The sequence below is a fragment of the Perna viridis genome, chromosome 12 (assembly GCF_037379345.1).
Source record: "Perna viridis isolate PV_CMFRI_1.1 ecotype Kerala chromosome 12, ASM3737934v1, whole genome shotgun sequence".
Taxonomy (NCBI): domain Eukaryota; kingdom Metazoa; phylum Mollusca; class Bivalvia; order Mytilida; family Mytilidae; genus Perna; species Perna viridis.
In genome coordinates this window covers 6,920,527-6,935,679 of record NC_142456.1, presented here as the reverse complement: position 1 = coordinate 6,935,679, position 15,153 = coordinate 6,920,527, and the positions used below count along the sequence as shown (strand labels likewise).

Genomic DNA, 15,153 nt, shown 5'->3' with positions numbered 1-15,153 from the left:
TTTAAATATAAATACAGAGGTAACAATGGCACTCTATATTTGAAGCAGTTTATTAGCAATTAATCAAACACATCTGTGTTTTAGATTTTACTGAATTATTACCGTTATTTATTTTAAAAATTAATTTTTGTGACAAAAGGGAGATAATCTAGTCGTGTTTCATTGAACAAACATTATATGTTATGTCAAAAGTCTTAGAGGCGTTGCACATGTTACATCAATAAAATGTGCTTCTCTATGAAACGACTATGGGTTCATTATTGGACGTACATATATATATAACATTCGTTGATGTTCTATCGAACAAACATAAGGATGACAAAGTTTTAAGTTTGGTGTAACAAATAATATTTGTGACACAATATAAACATGTCAATAAAAATGGATACAAACAAATCTATTTTATGCCCACAAAAATTAAATGAATAAATAAATGAGCAAATGAGCAACTCGGACTCCACTAAAAACTGGGAGCATGGACCAGGTGCACCGGTAGGATAAGCGTGCTCTGCATTTCCGCCGAGTTGCTCATATAAAGTCAAGTCTGGGGTAGACAAATGAGGAAAGGTAAACTATGACCCGTTGAATAAATCAGTTTTCATGGTGCAGGTGGATACACAATAACGATCCACGAGTTCATGATGACAACCACTTCACAGTGTGAAGTCAACCTCATATCTTGACCTACACTTAGAAATCGATGGTAGAGGAAAACTATTGACAAAACTTTACGACAAACGTTCTATATCAGGGGAATTCCCAAGTAGAAAAGTTGGATCGATCCGCCATTCATTACGTAAGACTAATATGCAAACTTTGTAGACATTTTTTAAGATAAACGAAAGAGTGTAATTATAGTAAAAAAAACTAACAGAGACTGTTTGGCTTTAATTTTATAAGCTAATCTGATTTTGGATAATTGTTTATAAAGGGTTGTTTCAATTCAAGGAATTGTGTCCTAGGGCATACAACAGTGACTAAGTGAGGAACTACATAAAATATTATGAAAAGCAATGGTGAGTATTCTAATTTAGTAAAGAACAACAGCAGCAACACACACACAAACAAAAACAACAAACACAAAGTCGTTTGAAAAATTACAAAATTGTATAAAGACTTGTTGTTTTATTGTGAAAAAATGTTTTCCATTGCATTTACTTTTTTATGCAATAGAATAGTTTTACAAAAATGTTTAAAAAATGTTGAAAAAAACAAACAAATTTTGCAGAGTTCTATTTTTGCAAGTTATAAATATTTATCGGAAACACCTTTCTAAATATAGAATGAAAATTATATGTCTGTATTTAGAGAAAACAAAGTAAACAAAGCACATTACAGCTATTTTATTTCTTTTTTATTACAATGGTAAGAGAACATTTATAAAGTTATTAATTGGTATCAATAATCAAATCCATATTATAAAAACGTTTAGTTCTCACAGAAGGTACTTAAATTTAGTTAAATAATGAAATCAAATGCGACGACAAAGGTTAATGATGTTAGAGCAGCATTGATAATCTAAACTATAGTATAAAACCTAGTATGCATTAAAGCATGCCTTAACCGAAACCTAAATAAACCGATAACCCGTCTTAGCCAGACATTTTTAAGTGTCAGTGTTTGTAAGAATCAGGCAGTGCCACTGTGGGTGAAACATGGAATACAAAAAAAACCATTTTGATAGTTTGATTTGATTATTTTCACAATTAGATTAAAGGGAAACAGACAAGATTTTCTTCATCATGCTGGAACATTAATATTGAGTTTCATTTAACTGCACTGAATATGAACATTTTAAGGGCAGATAACTCTGTCAAATACCTCATTTTTCTAAGATTGCATTGAACAATTTCTGAGCAAATCCAATGATGCGGAGAACAAATAATGGTCTTTTCAGATAAAGAAAGTATCTTTGAGTGAAATCATATTGTCGGATCGGTGGGGTTTTGCCATGCATGTTTCCACCAATTTTGCCTGTTTCTTACAAACACTTGTAGTCCATGGGTTGGGAGGGTCCACGGTGCACCCCCTCCCCCACTCATTAACTTCATGGTGACTTTTAGGTAAATTTATACCTACCATTACCGAATCAATTTGTCGCCAAAGACTATTCTCGGATTCTTTTTCAGTATAAGCCTATATTTGTACCCCTGGGTAAAAAGCCAAGATTTTTGTGACTCAATTTTTTGAGAGTTTTAGCCTTCCTTGAATAATATGTGTGAATAAACGGAACAACTACAGGAATCATCGTATAGCCCACTGTCTCAGGTTTACAATAGCACCAAGAAAGTTGCGGTAACATCAAGGGTTTGCTAATATCGCTTAAATTGACATATTTTTCATTGTCAAAACCTCTAGAGTATTAATGCTTCAGTTAAAAATTGCTTTATTATTTATTATTTTCTGTTTAGTTTTGTCACAGTTTATACTTCTCGAGTTCTTTTGATGAATTTTGGCGATTTTCATAGTCAGAATTTGTCAAAAAATTGTCTACATACATGAACCACGAAAAACTATTTTTCAAGAAAAGGATTTAAAAAAAAATGTTACAAATATTACCCGTTCCCCTAGAAAATTGGTCTCATTATCAAACGAAATTCTCATTCACAACATACTGACATTGTAGAACTCATATATTAGTCATAATTAAGATAATGGTGTACCTAACATATCTGATTAGTTCAAGCGCTTAGATTTTCCTCTTGGAGTGACATGACTATAAGATCGGTAAAATGGGAATTTTCAGAATTTATGAATTTTCTACTATATCACCCGATATATTGTCTTTTTTTCAGAATACCGTAGTTTAAACAAGCTTTTGTATGAAACGGTTCATTACTATATCTTAGTTTCCAAATGAGATCAAGTAATAAATATTTGAATTTTTCCAAGTCAAGCTAAGTGGAAAATTGCCACCCCTACCCATGATAAAAAATACCTCAGTTTGAACTAAAATGTTAATAATTAATATAAAAACGGTGTACAATAGGCATGTTGGGTGCTGTTGTTTTAATTATCGATGTATTCAACATATTCTCTCATTTCAGGGGCGTATTTTTTAGTTTTAATGTGATAATAATGAGGTTTTTATAAAAAGCGGAATTTCAGAATTTCATATTTTCTTCAATTTCAGCTATAATTGGCAATTGCTTTCTAATACCGTACTTCAGACAAGCTTTTGCATATTTAAAAGTATACATTGTGATAATGATAAATAGAAAATTAATATAAATTAAAATAAAATAATCATTTTTTACTAAAGAATTAATACTCTAGGGGTTTTGACATTGAAAAATATGTCAATTTAAGCGATTTTTCGGCGGGGTAGGGGTACTTTCTTCATTTTACCGCAAACCCCTAAGTGTTACCGTAACTTTCTTGGTACTGTTGTAAAGCTGAGACATTTGGCTACATGATGATATATACATATGTCAGTTTACTACATACTGCAGAAAAAAAGTTGGTATAATAAAAAATACTTAAAAATACATTTTTGCCTCAACAAAGTATAAAATAAAAAAAAATGCTTCAGTTTATTTTTTGGCGACAAAAAGATTCGTAAATGGGAGGTATAAGGGTACCTGAGAATCATATTTTGGTTGATGAGTTGGGTGGGAGTGCACGGGGGTATCTCAGACCACATACTATTACACTTGATATAAATTCTTAAAGTTTAAAGGTATTTGTAACATCGGTAAACCAAAACTTGTTTAAACATTCTATAGTAGAAAAAGAGGTTTTTTTTATATTTAGGTTACACTTGTACATATATTGGCCTTATTTCTATGTTAGATATTTGTATACAAAGATTGAATAAATACACTCATTGATAACTCTTGAGATCATTTCTAAAGGAACAAGTATGTAAAATAATTGATAAATTATGAAGATACAGTTTTAATCAATACTTTGAATTTTGGTATGCTATACACGTATTTCAACGAGTAACCTCTTATTTGCAGATATAAGAGTTCCAAGATTAAAAAAATAAGGTGTAAACAAGAAGTATTAAGAGCAAAACATATCGAAAAAAAATGTGAGAACCAGCACCAATGAATTCTACCATAGTATGTCAAAAGAGCATACTTACTGTAGCACTAAAGAATGAATAAAGCCAGTGTTTAAGGTGTTTTGATCGTATCTATGAGTTTAACTACACATTTGACTAATTTCTACTTGCAAAGAGAGGGTGAAGAAACTATAATATCAAATTATTATTGTAATAACTTTTTTTTTACTATTTTTGCAGCGGGCAAACAGGAACAGAGTACTTGCCTTTGTAATAACTTTTTTTTACTATTTTTGCAGCGGGCAAACAGGAACAGAGTACTTGCCTTTGTAATAACTTTTTTTTACTATTTTTGGAGCGGGCAAACAGGAACAGAGTACTTGCCTTTGTAATAACTTTTTTTTACTATTTTTGGAGCGGGCAAACAGGAACAGAGTACTTGCCTTTGTAATAACTTTTTGTTACTATTTTTGCAGCGGGCAAACAGGAACAGAGTACTTGCCTATGCCATACTAAGTCACATTCTATATACAGTTTTGGCTTTGGATACACACTGTGAAGATGGTTACATTCAACGCATTGTATGGGAGGAGGGCAATAAAATGGCAAATATTTGTTGCAAAGGAGTGAAAAAGAATTGCTCTTTAGGTACAGAAACCGGTTAAATTTAAAATATTTTAAAAAAATGTGCATTTGTTAAATTTAACTTAGGCATATGATATATAGTCCATATAGATAGTAAAGCTGCATGGATTCACTAATTTCTTTGATTGAGAGAGAATGATGGTTAAATATGATCAATATTTTTGCTTTAAATTCCTTTTGTAGATTGAAACTGTTAAGACCTAGAATATATCTGTTAATGAAATCAAAGTGGCGTGCTATTTCATTCCAGGGCATTATGTGAAGAAATGTACCAGCCACTATGATAATGATGAATGTACTCCTTGTGAAAATGGTAAATGGCTCTTTGATGAAACCAACTCCGAATTTCCAACATCCTGTATAGACTACACTTGTCCATCTGGTTTGTACAAACATTCGCACATAAATGAAGTTTAAGAGCACCAGTATAAGGTATTTACTAAAGCTGTATCTTTTTGCCCATTAAAGTGTACCTAATTCTTTGAATAAATTGACATGGATATCTATAAATAATAGATATATTTGAAGTTTTTTCACCATCACTCTTATCTTCCATGAAATACGGTAATATCTTTTTGCTTATGAATATAAATTTGGTACACTTTTATATGTACAATGAATAAAGATATCCTTAAAACTTATTTATAGGTTCAACAATGATCAACTACATACCACGTTTCGGCTGTAGTAGACCTTGCCTTTGTGATACATCAATTGGGTTCTATGGCTTAGATAGTTGCAACTGCAAAATTGTTTCGAAGAATTGTCCAAATGGAACAAAACTAGCTTTAAATGGTTCTTGCATAAATAACAGGTATAAATAAGCGGAAGCGTACGAGGCTGTCACGTATATGTTGTTCTATAGGAGGATAAAAATGCGGGAGATACCCTTATGTTAGAAATTCATTATGCTAAAAAATCAATTCAAAGAAAACAAATTGAGCGCACCTTATACCAGTTAGCGGTCCCTTTATTTCGGAATTTCTGTATTTGCCGCTGGGTTAATTATGTACAGTTTACATCTAAAGATTTTTAGCGATAAATTTCATGGGAAAAATGTCATACAAGGTAACTTAAATAAAAGAAATGATTTAAAAACTGACACAGGAGGACTTAGTAAAACTTACTTTTTCTTCAAATGAACCTACGTATAGTTTGAAGTATTGGAATAACCTTAGAATTAACAAAAAATGTTGCGTTTATGGGTTTACATGATACTGACAAACTTTAGGACAATACTATTCTGTTACATTGATCTTTTTAAGAAAAACAAAATAATTAAAGTATTTCAGATCCTTTTATTGATGCCAAGCCTCAGATCCTGAATTCTTTTCATTCTAATATCAAAGACAAAACCAATGGTAAGGTTATATTCACATTTTGTTGTTTTGAAGGGTAAAACATGTATCATAGGAGTTTAGTACGCATTGAAAGGGTTAAAAGTGTAACTTTGTTGTATTTTGTTGTTTTGCAAATTGAGTGGTCAATGCCTGTGACCTCAAAGACATCAGTTGGTAAAATATATGCCCATTTGGAGAAACAGGTAATAGGAACTGTTTTCCTTCATTCAAATCCTCATTTTAATCCTAACATATTGTACTCTGAATGTTGTCTAATTTCTAGTGAACTTATTCATCTCTTGACCTGTTGTAAAAGTACTAGTGATTTAGCATTTGCGTTTGTTTTTCCGAATACATGAACGATATGAAGCCCACTGTAATGGCATCATGCAAAACAATTTGATTTGCTTTAAGCAATAGAGCTTTTCTAATTCAATCATAAATTAATTTTACTTTGCAATTTGAGAAAGAGTGTCTTACATTTAAAATCGTTGATTATAAGATTTCTCAAATTTTAATAATTAAATGGCTGTAATTTAACACTTATGTCAGCTCTCGCGCTGAAAATACAGTCTTTAAATGCCTTGATTGAGAAATCTAGTAATCTGGTAATTCATTTTTTAGAATAGAAAAAGTTACAAAAGTAAGTGAGGAAAAAAATGAAACCATTTCTATTTTAGGCTTTATCTTACAAATTGAAATTTCAGTGTTAATTCAAGTCAATTAAAAGGTGTCGATGTTTCAATTTCTCCCTTGTAGCTGGAGTAAACATTCCTTTACATAAAGAAGAAAACTTCGGGTATGTTATATTTTCTACTTTTGCTAAAACTCCCTTTTAAAAGAATTGAAATGCACATACATGCATTTCATCAAGGTTTGTTTAAAAAATGATATTTCTAACAAATTATCAGAATAAATTTCAAATAAAAAAATGATCCTTAATCTGCCATATGAAAGAGTTTTAAAGATAAAAAACAGACAACTTTTTCAATTACCACAATTTCATAGACATTTTGGGAAAACAATAATTTCAGATGTTACACACTTTCTAAATGGACCAAATTTTGTAACTGTGACGTCATCAACATTTTTTAATGGTTTACTCCTTAAATGTTGATATGAAAATTGAATTATAGGGCAGTTAATTTTTTTTGTCCTTTGTACACAATTGGAAACAAATTAGTTTAGGTTATTTCTTCTTAGACCAAAAAAAATATAACAGCCTTAAATAACTTTAATGTTGATAAAACAAAATAGCTAATACTTTTTTGTTAGATTGGTTGGTTTGGTTTCGATCATCAAGTTTTTTTTTCTTTTTTTTTTTGGTTAGATTTTTATAGAATTTTGTCATATATATTTTACTTAAGCGAACTAAACAAGCATGTGCAAATAAAGTAAACAAATTATTATAGTACGTTAAAGAAAGTACCATTACCAATCATGAAAATAAAGGCAAATTCTGGTATGCAGCATTCGTTTTTCGAGGTGTTGCTTCTTATCAGCTGAAAACAGAATATGTAGGAAGTTAATGATAAAACAATCAACTAAATACAAAATAAAATATCATTGCAAAAAAGTACAATTTGTTTTATCGACTTTAAGTGATTTATAAAAATAATATTACCCAAATATGTGCCTTATAAATTTGTGGTTTCTTTTTTGTGGCAATTGTGAACCCAAGATCTTTCATTGTCTAGATTTTAATTCTTTAATTTTAGACATCGTACAACATCTTACATGAGCGTATACGCAGTAATGTGTATTAATCGTGCAGTGTCATTAATTTATTTGTTTTCGTAGAGACGCTTCAAACGAAGAAACAGACAATCAATTAACAATTAACAAGAATAACTCAACTAGTAAGTTTATCATTTGGAATAACATTAACAGTATATTCTTACTTGAAATAATGACAAAACATAAGGGAGAAAGTGTATTCATCGCATATTAGTAGGACATGATTTAGCATATAACAACATTGAATGCACTACCAAATTTATAATAATTGTTTTGATGACATCGTTGCTCGCGAGTGAGTCTTTATTCGATGAAGCACACATTTTACATGTACATAAACAAGTCTGTTTTCAGTGGAGTCCGAGTTGCTCATTTACTTTTGTTACTTTGTATGTATCATTTTAGTTAGCTTGTGTTCTTTGTTGTGTGTGTCTGTTTTCCATGTCTGATCTTTGACCCTAGATTACATTCTTTTGATTTCCGCTGGTTCCCTTGATTACTCTTGATTACTTAATATAAATTTTTGGTCTCGAAATGATACCGCTCCTAACCGGCGTTGAATAGAAATTTGGTATTTTCTTATTATGAAAGCATTTATGAGAAATATAAGAATTTTACCGCCTAAGAGGGGACTATGCGGGTGTCTAATACGTATTTGAGATTTCTTACAATCCGTTTATGGGCAAAAGAGAAAAAATGAGACACATTATGCATTGTTTACATCCACTTTTTACAAATCATTGACAAATCTGCTATTTGTACCACTAAAGACTGGAAAACTCTAAAAGTTTGATCCTTTAAGCAGCAGATGCATATATTGTTAAAGAGAATAAGTAAAATTTTCGTTCATTTCAGAGTAATTCATTTACGCAACACACGTTTTCCTTAGTAAATGACCGTCAATTTAGAAAAAAAAAAAAAACAGACGTTTAAAAGACTTTTACTCTGGCGTTAAAAGAATTAAAAAGTCAATTTAAGCAAACTAACCTCGTTTTTTGGTAACTTCGAAATACTTTGAAAAAATATTCTTGTGCAACTTGTTAATGTTTTAAATGCATTTATTGCCAGACAATTAGAAGTGCATGTCTCTAAGGGTTAACATCTTCATATTGCTTGTATCTTCAAAAATTACAAAGAAACTAAATGTACAAATTGTACATGGGTTTATATAAGGGGTTAAATTATGCTTAATAGCATAGAAGCAATACTATCACTTCATAAGATCGTTGCAACTTCTGAACTCAAAGATATTTTCGATTTTTATTCGGAAACAACTTGGTTTGGACCAGAATATTCAATTTATTCGCGTACTTATAGTTATAGTCATTTTGTGGTTATTCTTGTCATGAACTTAAACTGTTTGAAGCAGCAAAAACAAATTCAGAATTCGTACTTTTAGGTATAAACTGAAATTTTTTTCACACATTTACACAGGAAAACTATTGTCACACGATTTCCTATGATTTTGGCCGGAACTCTGCGAACAAAACAATGATATAAGATCACATTAACTCAATATGTGCAGAGCCTTCACAGGAATTTCCTCTGAGTTTTAGCGTAAATATAATATTAGACAAATATTCATGTCAAAATAGCATTAATTTCATGTACAATTAATGTGAATTTTAAATAGACTATTTTCGCCACATGATTTGAAAAAAGTTCGGTTACATGGTATACTCATCCCAATACATTTTTGTAAGTATCGGTCATACCCCGGATGTGTACAGTAAAAAAACAAACAATATATGGATGGACTCTACAGTTGTCATTCTTAATTTAAATCCAGATCATGGTTGTATTTAAACGCAAGGGCTCTCGCAGTGATATAAAAAATGGGAAAAATGCTCTTCAAAATATATTAGTATATTTATTTTTTATTTATATTGAAGCACAACATTTTGACCTACAGAAACCAAAATTATCAAAACGCAGCTGGTTTGAAGAAAAGTAAGACTGCATTGATTTTCATTTTCTAATGTTCACAATCTTAAACAAGAACAATTAAGTAAAAACATGCTCATGTCGTATCGATATAATTAAGTTGTATACTAATGTGAATTTAGTATATACGTGTCAGAAGCGGACACACCAACAATTTAAAAATGCACTGTAAAGCAGGTTTCTTTTTTATGCAATCCACATTTTTCCTTCAGTTCAGTCATTACTAAATTCCGTGTTATAGACTATTCCTTTTCAATAAATAATTTTATATAAAGTTGAGATAAAAATCAACTTGTTACACTATCTATTAATTATTTCATTATTTTTTTAAGACTCACCATAACCATCATTATAATTATTGGGATTGTGCCTGCCTGTTTCTTTGTAATTCGTGTGCGCTTGAGAAATCAAAACTCCCTTCCATGTAAGTTATTTCATTTTATGAACACAAATATGAAAAACATTAAGATCGGTCATTAGAAGGAGTAATCAAGGGAACCGTGATTCTAGCGGAAATCAAAATAATGTAATCCAAGGACAAAGGCCAGACATGAAAAACAGACAAAACAACAAAGAACATAAAGTAACTAAATTAATACAAACTTACAAAAGTAAGTGAGGTACTCCCACTCCACTAAAAACTTGGAGCATCGACCAGGTGCACCGGGAGGGTAAGTGTCTTCTGCTTTTCTATAAACACCCGCCAAGTTGCGCATAAAAAGTCAAGTTAGGAGTAGACAAAAGAGCAAAGGAATACTACGACACATAGAACACATCAATTTTCATGGTGCAGATGGATACACCGTAATGATCCACGAGTTCATGATCACAAAACTTCTGTAGTGATGACTTCAATCTTGTAGCAACAAAATCCTGTTCCAGAAGCCTAATCGTCTAATGCGATACAAAAAGTCTGCGTAGTTACGGCAAGCTCTGGAATAACGTATGAGTTGTGATATGAAAAGTCCATACGCAGTTGCTGAAATGATGTTGCCACAGATGAAAAGAAAGTTGACAATTCTGAATGAAAAGTCATTACGTTTGTCGTAAAGCTTGGTTAAAAATTTTCCTTTAACATCGATCTCTAAGTGTAGGTCAAGATATGAGGCTGACTTTACAGTGTCTGTAGTATTCTTTATCGCAAGTTCAGCTATACAGTAATTCTCATAAGAGTGAAGGAATAGATCAGCAAGTCGAGGAGCACAATTTGTTCCCATTAGAATGCCGACCGTTTGTTGACAAACGCGTCCACCACAAAATATGGTAAATGGTTTAAATGTTCCGTGATAAATATTTTTTAACTCCTTGGTTTTTTTTTTTTGTCAAATTCCGTACATTGCATGAGCAATTAGGTCGTGATAGATAAAGGCAAAAGAGCAATAAGACATCTATAAATATAATATGATTGAGTAGGAAACAAACAGTAGTTGTAATTATTTAATACGAAATTAAAATTCTCATCAGAACTCACAAAAACAAATTAGATTTATGTCTCCTAAAATTAATTTCAGAAAACATAAATGTAAAATTATATTACATAATGCTTACACTATCTTAGCGACGACCATAAGCTACCAGAATTGTCCATTGGAACACGATACAGAATTAAAGGACATTCCCTTGACAGAAGTGAAAACGCTGGCGGATTCAGGAATATCATTGACAGCTCCAGAAGAACAGAACGAGGGTATTATATTCAAACCATTATTACCAAAAGAAGACAGACCTGTAGGACGTGCTTCATGTTTTATCAGAAATGAAGGTATTCTGTTATATGTATACTCTTTCAATATCTTATATCATATAACTCATACTTATTTCTCATGGTGACTTCTTTCGATACGCTTTCCCACAAATAATTGTCATTTAGGACCTTTATCATGAAACCAATTTAATATAACTTCCCTTCATAAATTTCACATGATATCTACATGTCATGTTTTATCGTTTGAAAGCTCACGACCAGTCACACTGATTTATGCTCTCAAATCAACAAGAACATTATTGGACAATGACAGCTAGACAAAAAGTGGTCAGTGTATATGTTCTCACGACACTGTTACAGTATATACTTATTTTCTAACCATTCTTAGTACAGTAGCTCTACAATTCATGCCTTGCGTATTCCTTCGTATGATCTTTATGTTTTGTCCATGTATACAATATGTCACAATTTTTCTCATAAAGCACATATGTATTTCTTAACAATTTATATGTAAACTATGTTTTATAACTGCCGGTGTAAATACACTGGAAGGCATGTAAACTAACCTTCGTGTGTATTTACACCAGCAGTTATAATATAACCACCTGGTTTGTAGTATCTAAATTGAATTCTTCTGTAAAGGTTTAAGTTCACAACATTTTTTGCAGAGGAGCATAATGGTAATGCTGAAACCGTATCTAATCCAGTACAGTCAGAAGAACCAGTTTTAGCACCTTCGGGTTCAAGGAAGGAATATAGGATGTAAACTGTTCTGATGGAGTACCCAATTCGTTTTCTGGTTAAATTTGTCATTAAGTTGAAGCACATAAGCAAAAGCAAACCTAATCATATTCTCGGATATATATGTAGGGTCATTTTTAATAGAGATGTTTAAATAAGTTTTCAAAATTATTTACATTTAAGACTAGTAAAAAAGTATATGTATTTAACAGAGCATATTACTTATTATTTAATCAGAATAGTGAATTATCATGTTCATGCTGACCGGAAGATATCAAAATATTCAACATTTTATGTATTTTAAAGCAATTTTATTTTAAATTTCGTAACGAATATTTGACTATCAAACAGATGAACTAAAAGTGAGACAGACAATGATATAGAGTATCGGTTGTAGGCTGTTACGTAACTCATATAATATAGTTTACTTCTGAAAGCTGAGGAATTGAAATATTTTTTTTTACATAATTGTATATTTAAAGTACATTTACAAATTTCAACTATTATAATATTACGAAGTTACGTTAATACAATATACGAGTCATTCTATGATGATGTACGGAAGGAGATGTCAAAGTCCATGTAAAATATCAGAATTTTATATGTGCAATGAGGTATTATTTTTACTCCTACACAGTAAAAGTATTATCGTTAGATCGTATGTCCGACATACATTTTCTAACTTACACTCAAGTATTAATACTTGTTACATTAGTTCACCAGGTTACTTAAATATGTTGCGTAATTAAATGATTGTCGGGTTGCAATACTTTAAAAAATATTTATCGTATCAATATAAAATGGGAATCATTTTGTTTTATATATAAAATCCGACTTTTTTTTAATTACAAAATGTATGACTAAGTTGTCAGGGGAACTGTTGTTTGTTGGAAACTGTCTAGCATTGAGCTTCATACAAAACAAGATAATAAAATAATTCTTTAGATGCATGAAATATTGCTCTAAAGTGATGGGGATACATCTGAAAGTTATTTTAAAAAAATAATATTTATGTAGAGTGAATATTATAGATATTTTGAATTAAACAAAATATATGTAAGGGCATTTAAAGCCCAGACAATAACCATATGATCCCTTTTATATCGATGATTCAAGCAAGACAGTTTTTCAACGTGAAAGGTTGATCTTTTAAAATAGGCATTGAAATGGGTTTATTTGAGGTAATTTTCACCGACTTTTTTTGTAATATAAATGTCTTTCACTCAGTGAAAATGTGACCTAATTCAATAATGTTTTTGTTAATATACTTAAATATAAAAACCCATGTCTAGCAGATTTTACAGGTAAACCTATTGTAGGATCTGAACTTGGGATTTGTCGACAATCTTTTATATGTAAAAGATTTGTCGTGTACTGATTCACCTCTCAGATCGAAAAGATTGGTTTGTTGTTATAAATGTATATACATATTTGTTATAAATGTAATATATCTTTTTTTTTTTGCTTTTTTTTGTTTTCACTTTCTTATCCATTTTAAACCATGTATATGTGATTTTATATATTTACGGCAAAATTTTGTCAAAATTGAAGTTTTGCAGAAGTGTTGGTCTCATTGAAACCTACTTATGTAATAATGCCTTTGAATTGTTTTAAGTTTTTAGATCTCTTGTTTTACCTACAATGTTATTTTTGTAATATCTATTTTCTAGTGAAATGTTGAAAGATAGACTTTTTTTCATATTAACGATGAAGTCAATTAAGCAAGTTTTGCAAAGGGACATAACCCACCATGACAAGACAGCCTGGTTAGCGGTCTCATTTGGGGGGTAAAGGACAGAAACATTTGTTTCTTTTAAATTATATGATTTTCACTTCGGTTAGTACCTAAATTGTTTGAAAAATGCTATCTAAAGTACCCAAGTACTAATTACAGTTCTAATAAATCAAAGCTGGAACTGGAAATCTAATGCTGTCAATATCTCTAATCGAACAATAAGCCAGTCTGTCGGTGTGGAGAAATACCCTTTAAAAATCGAAGTCAAACTGGGGAATATTTAAGTAAGTAAAAGGTTTTTTAATTGTAGTGACCTGTGTTTATATAGTTTTATTATATTTATGTTATATAAGATATGTATGTAGCAAACACACGGCTTTTTGAACTTATAAGTCACTTTATGTTTAAATCATTTTAAATAGAAACAATAAGATAATCAAGGATCATTAATAGAACATTTTAAATTTCATGAAAAAGGTCTATATATTCTGAGTTTTTCAGTCTATGGAAGTATATGATACCCATATACTTTGTATAAAATAATATAGAAATATAGCACATTCATCATTTTAACACACTGCTGCTACTTTGGTGAGGTTAATATTTCGTATTATGCTTATTAATTTGTCTCTTCGTGTGATATAGTTCGTGTGATATAGTTCTTTGTAACGCTGCTTCGAATAAATTGTAATTAAGTGTTGTAAAAAATGGTTTTCTTATACCGAAGACGAACGTCAAATCAAATCACTAGTAGAAAATGATGAAGATTATAATGTGGCTTACTTTCTTTCCTTATTTATAAGTGTGTGGGCACAGATTGTCAGTTTCAGCATGTTTGATATCACACCCTGGGATGATGTGAAACAAATAGATAATATAAAAAATGACGTTGCGATTTGATGTTGTGTGATTGCGCCACATGTCTTACATGTAACATAACAATCTAACTGGGCGAAAACGACATTGTTACATTTCTTACGTAACAACATATGACGTCTATATCTAAGACAGATAATCGCTAAAACTTGCGTCTTAAAAGATATTGAATGTCAAGCAGCCAATATTCAAAAGGAAGCATAGAGAAAAAGGTTTTATGACTCGTTTATTTTGAATGTTGAAAAAAATCAACTTGCTTTGTTTTTTAACATCATAACGAACTCATCGAATCTCGATTGTTATAATGATGAAATTAAATACCTTTAGTTGACAGTTTGCGATATTCATTCAACTTTAAAGGAATAATCAAGGGAACCAAGGTTATAGCGGTAATCAAAAGAATGTAATCCAGGGACAAAGA

General features: G+C 30.8%; 1 protein-coding gene across 6 annotated transcripts; it reads left to right on the top strand.

Annotated features, from left to right (window-relative positions):
- The first annotated feature begins 558 nt into the window (after positions 1 to 558).
- Positions 559 to 14,905, top strand: LOC148601018 (uncharacterized). Of its 6 annotated transcripts, XM_088554153.1 has the most exons (12): positions 563 to 796; positions 949 to 1,016; positions 4,486 to 4,657; positions 4,905 to 5,036; positions 5,303 to 5,468; positions 5,939 to 6,015; positions 6,754 to 6,793; positions 7,795 to 7,853; positions 9,624 to 9,681; positions 10,008 to 10,099; positions 11,234 to 11,437; positions 12,049 to 14,903. In XM_088554153.1, the coding sequence occupies exons 2-12, from the start codon at positions 1,014 to 1,016 to the stop codon at positions 12,144 to 12,146; spliced, it is 1,101 nt and encodes a 366-aa protein (XP_088410279.1). In that variant the 5' UTR covers positions 563 to 796; positions 949 to 1,013; the 3' UTR covers positions 12,147 to 14,903. The 6 variants fall into 6 exon arrangements, with proteins under 6 accessions (XP_088410284.1, XP_088410283.1, XP_088410279.1 ...); XM_088554156.1 differs by lacking the exon at positions 949 to 1,016 and having other exon boundaries at positions 564 to 796; XM_088554152.1 differs by having other exon boundaries at positions 564 to 1,016.
- Positions 14,906 to 15,153: the final 248 nt, after the last annotated feature.

What these genes read in the sequence shown, in the direction of transcription:
- LOC148601018 (XM_088554153.1), top strand. An exon ending in AGACTACACTTGTCCATCTG is followed by an intron (nt 5,037 to 5,302) that starts GTTTGTACAAAC and finishes ACTTATTTATAG; the next exon opens with GTTCAACAATGATCAACTAC. An exon ending in CATAAAGAAGAAAACTTCGG is followed by an intron (nt 6,794 to 7,794) that starts GTATGTTATATT and finishes TTGTTTTCGTAG; the next exon opens with AGACGCTTCAAACGAAGAAA.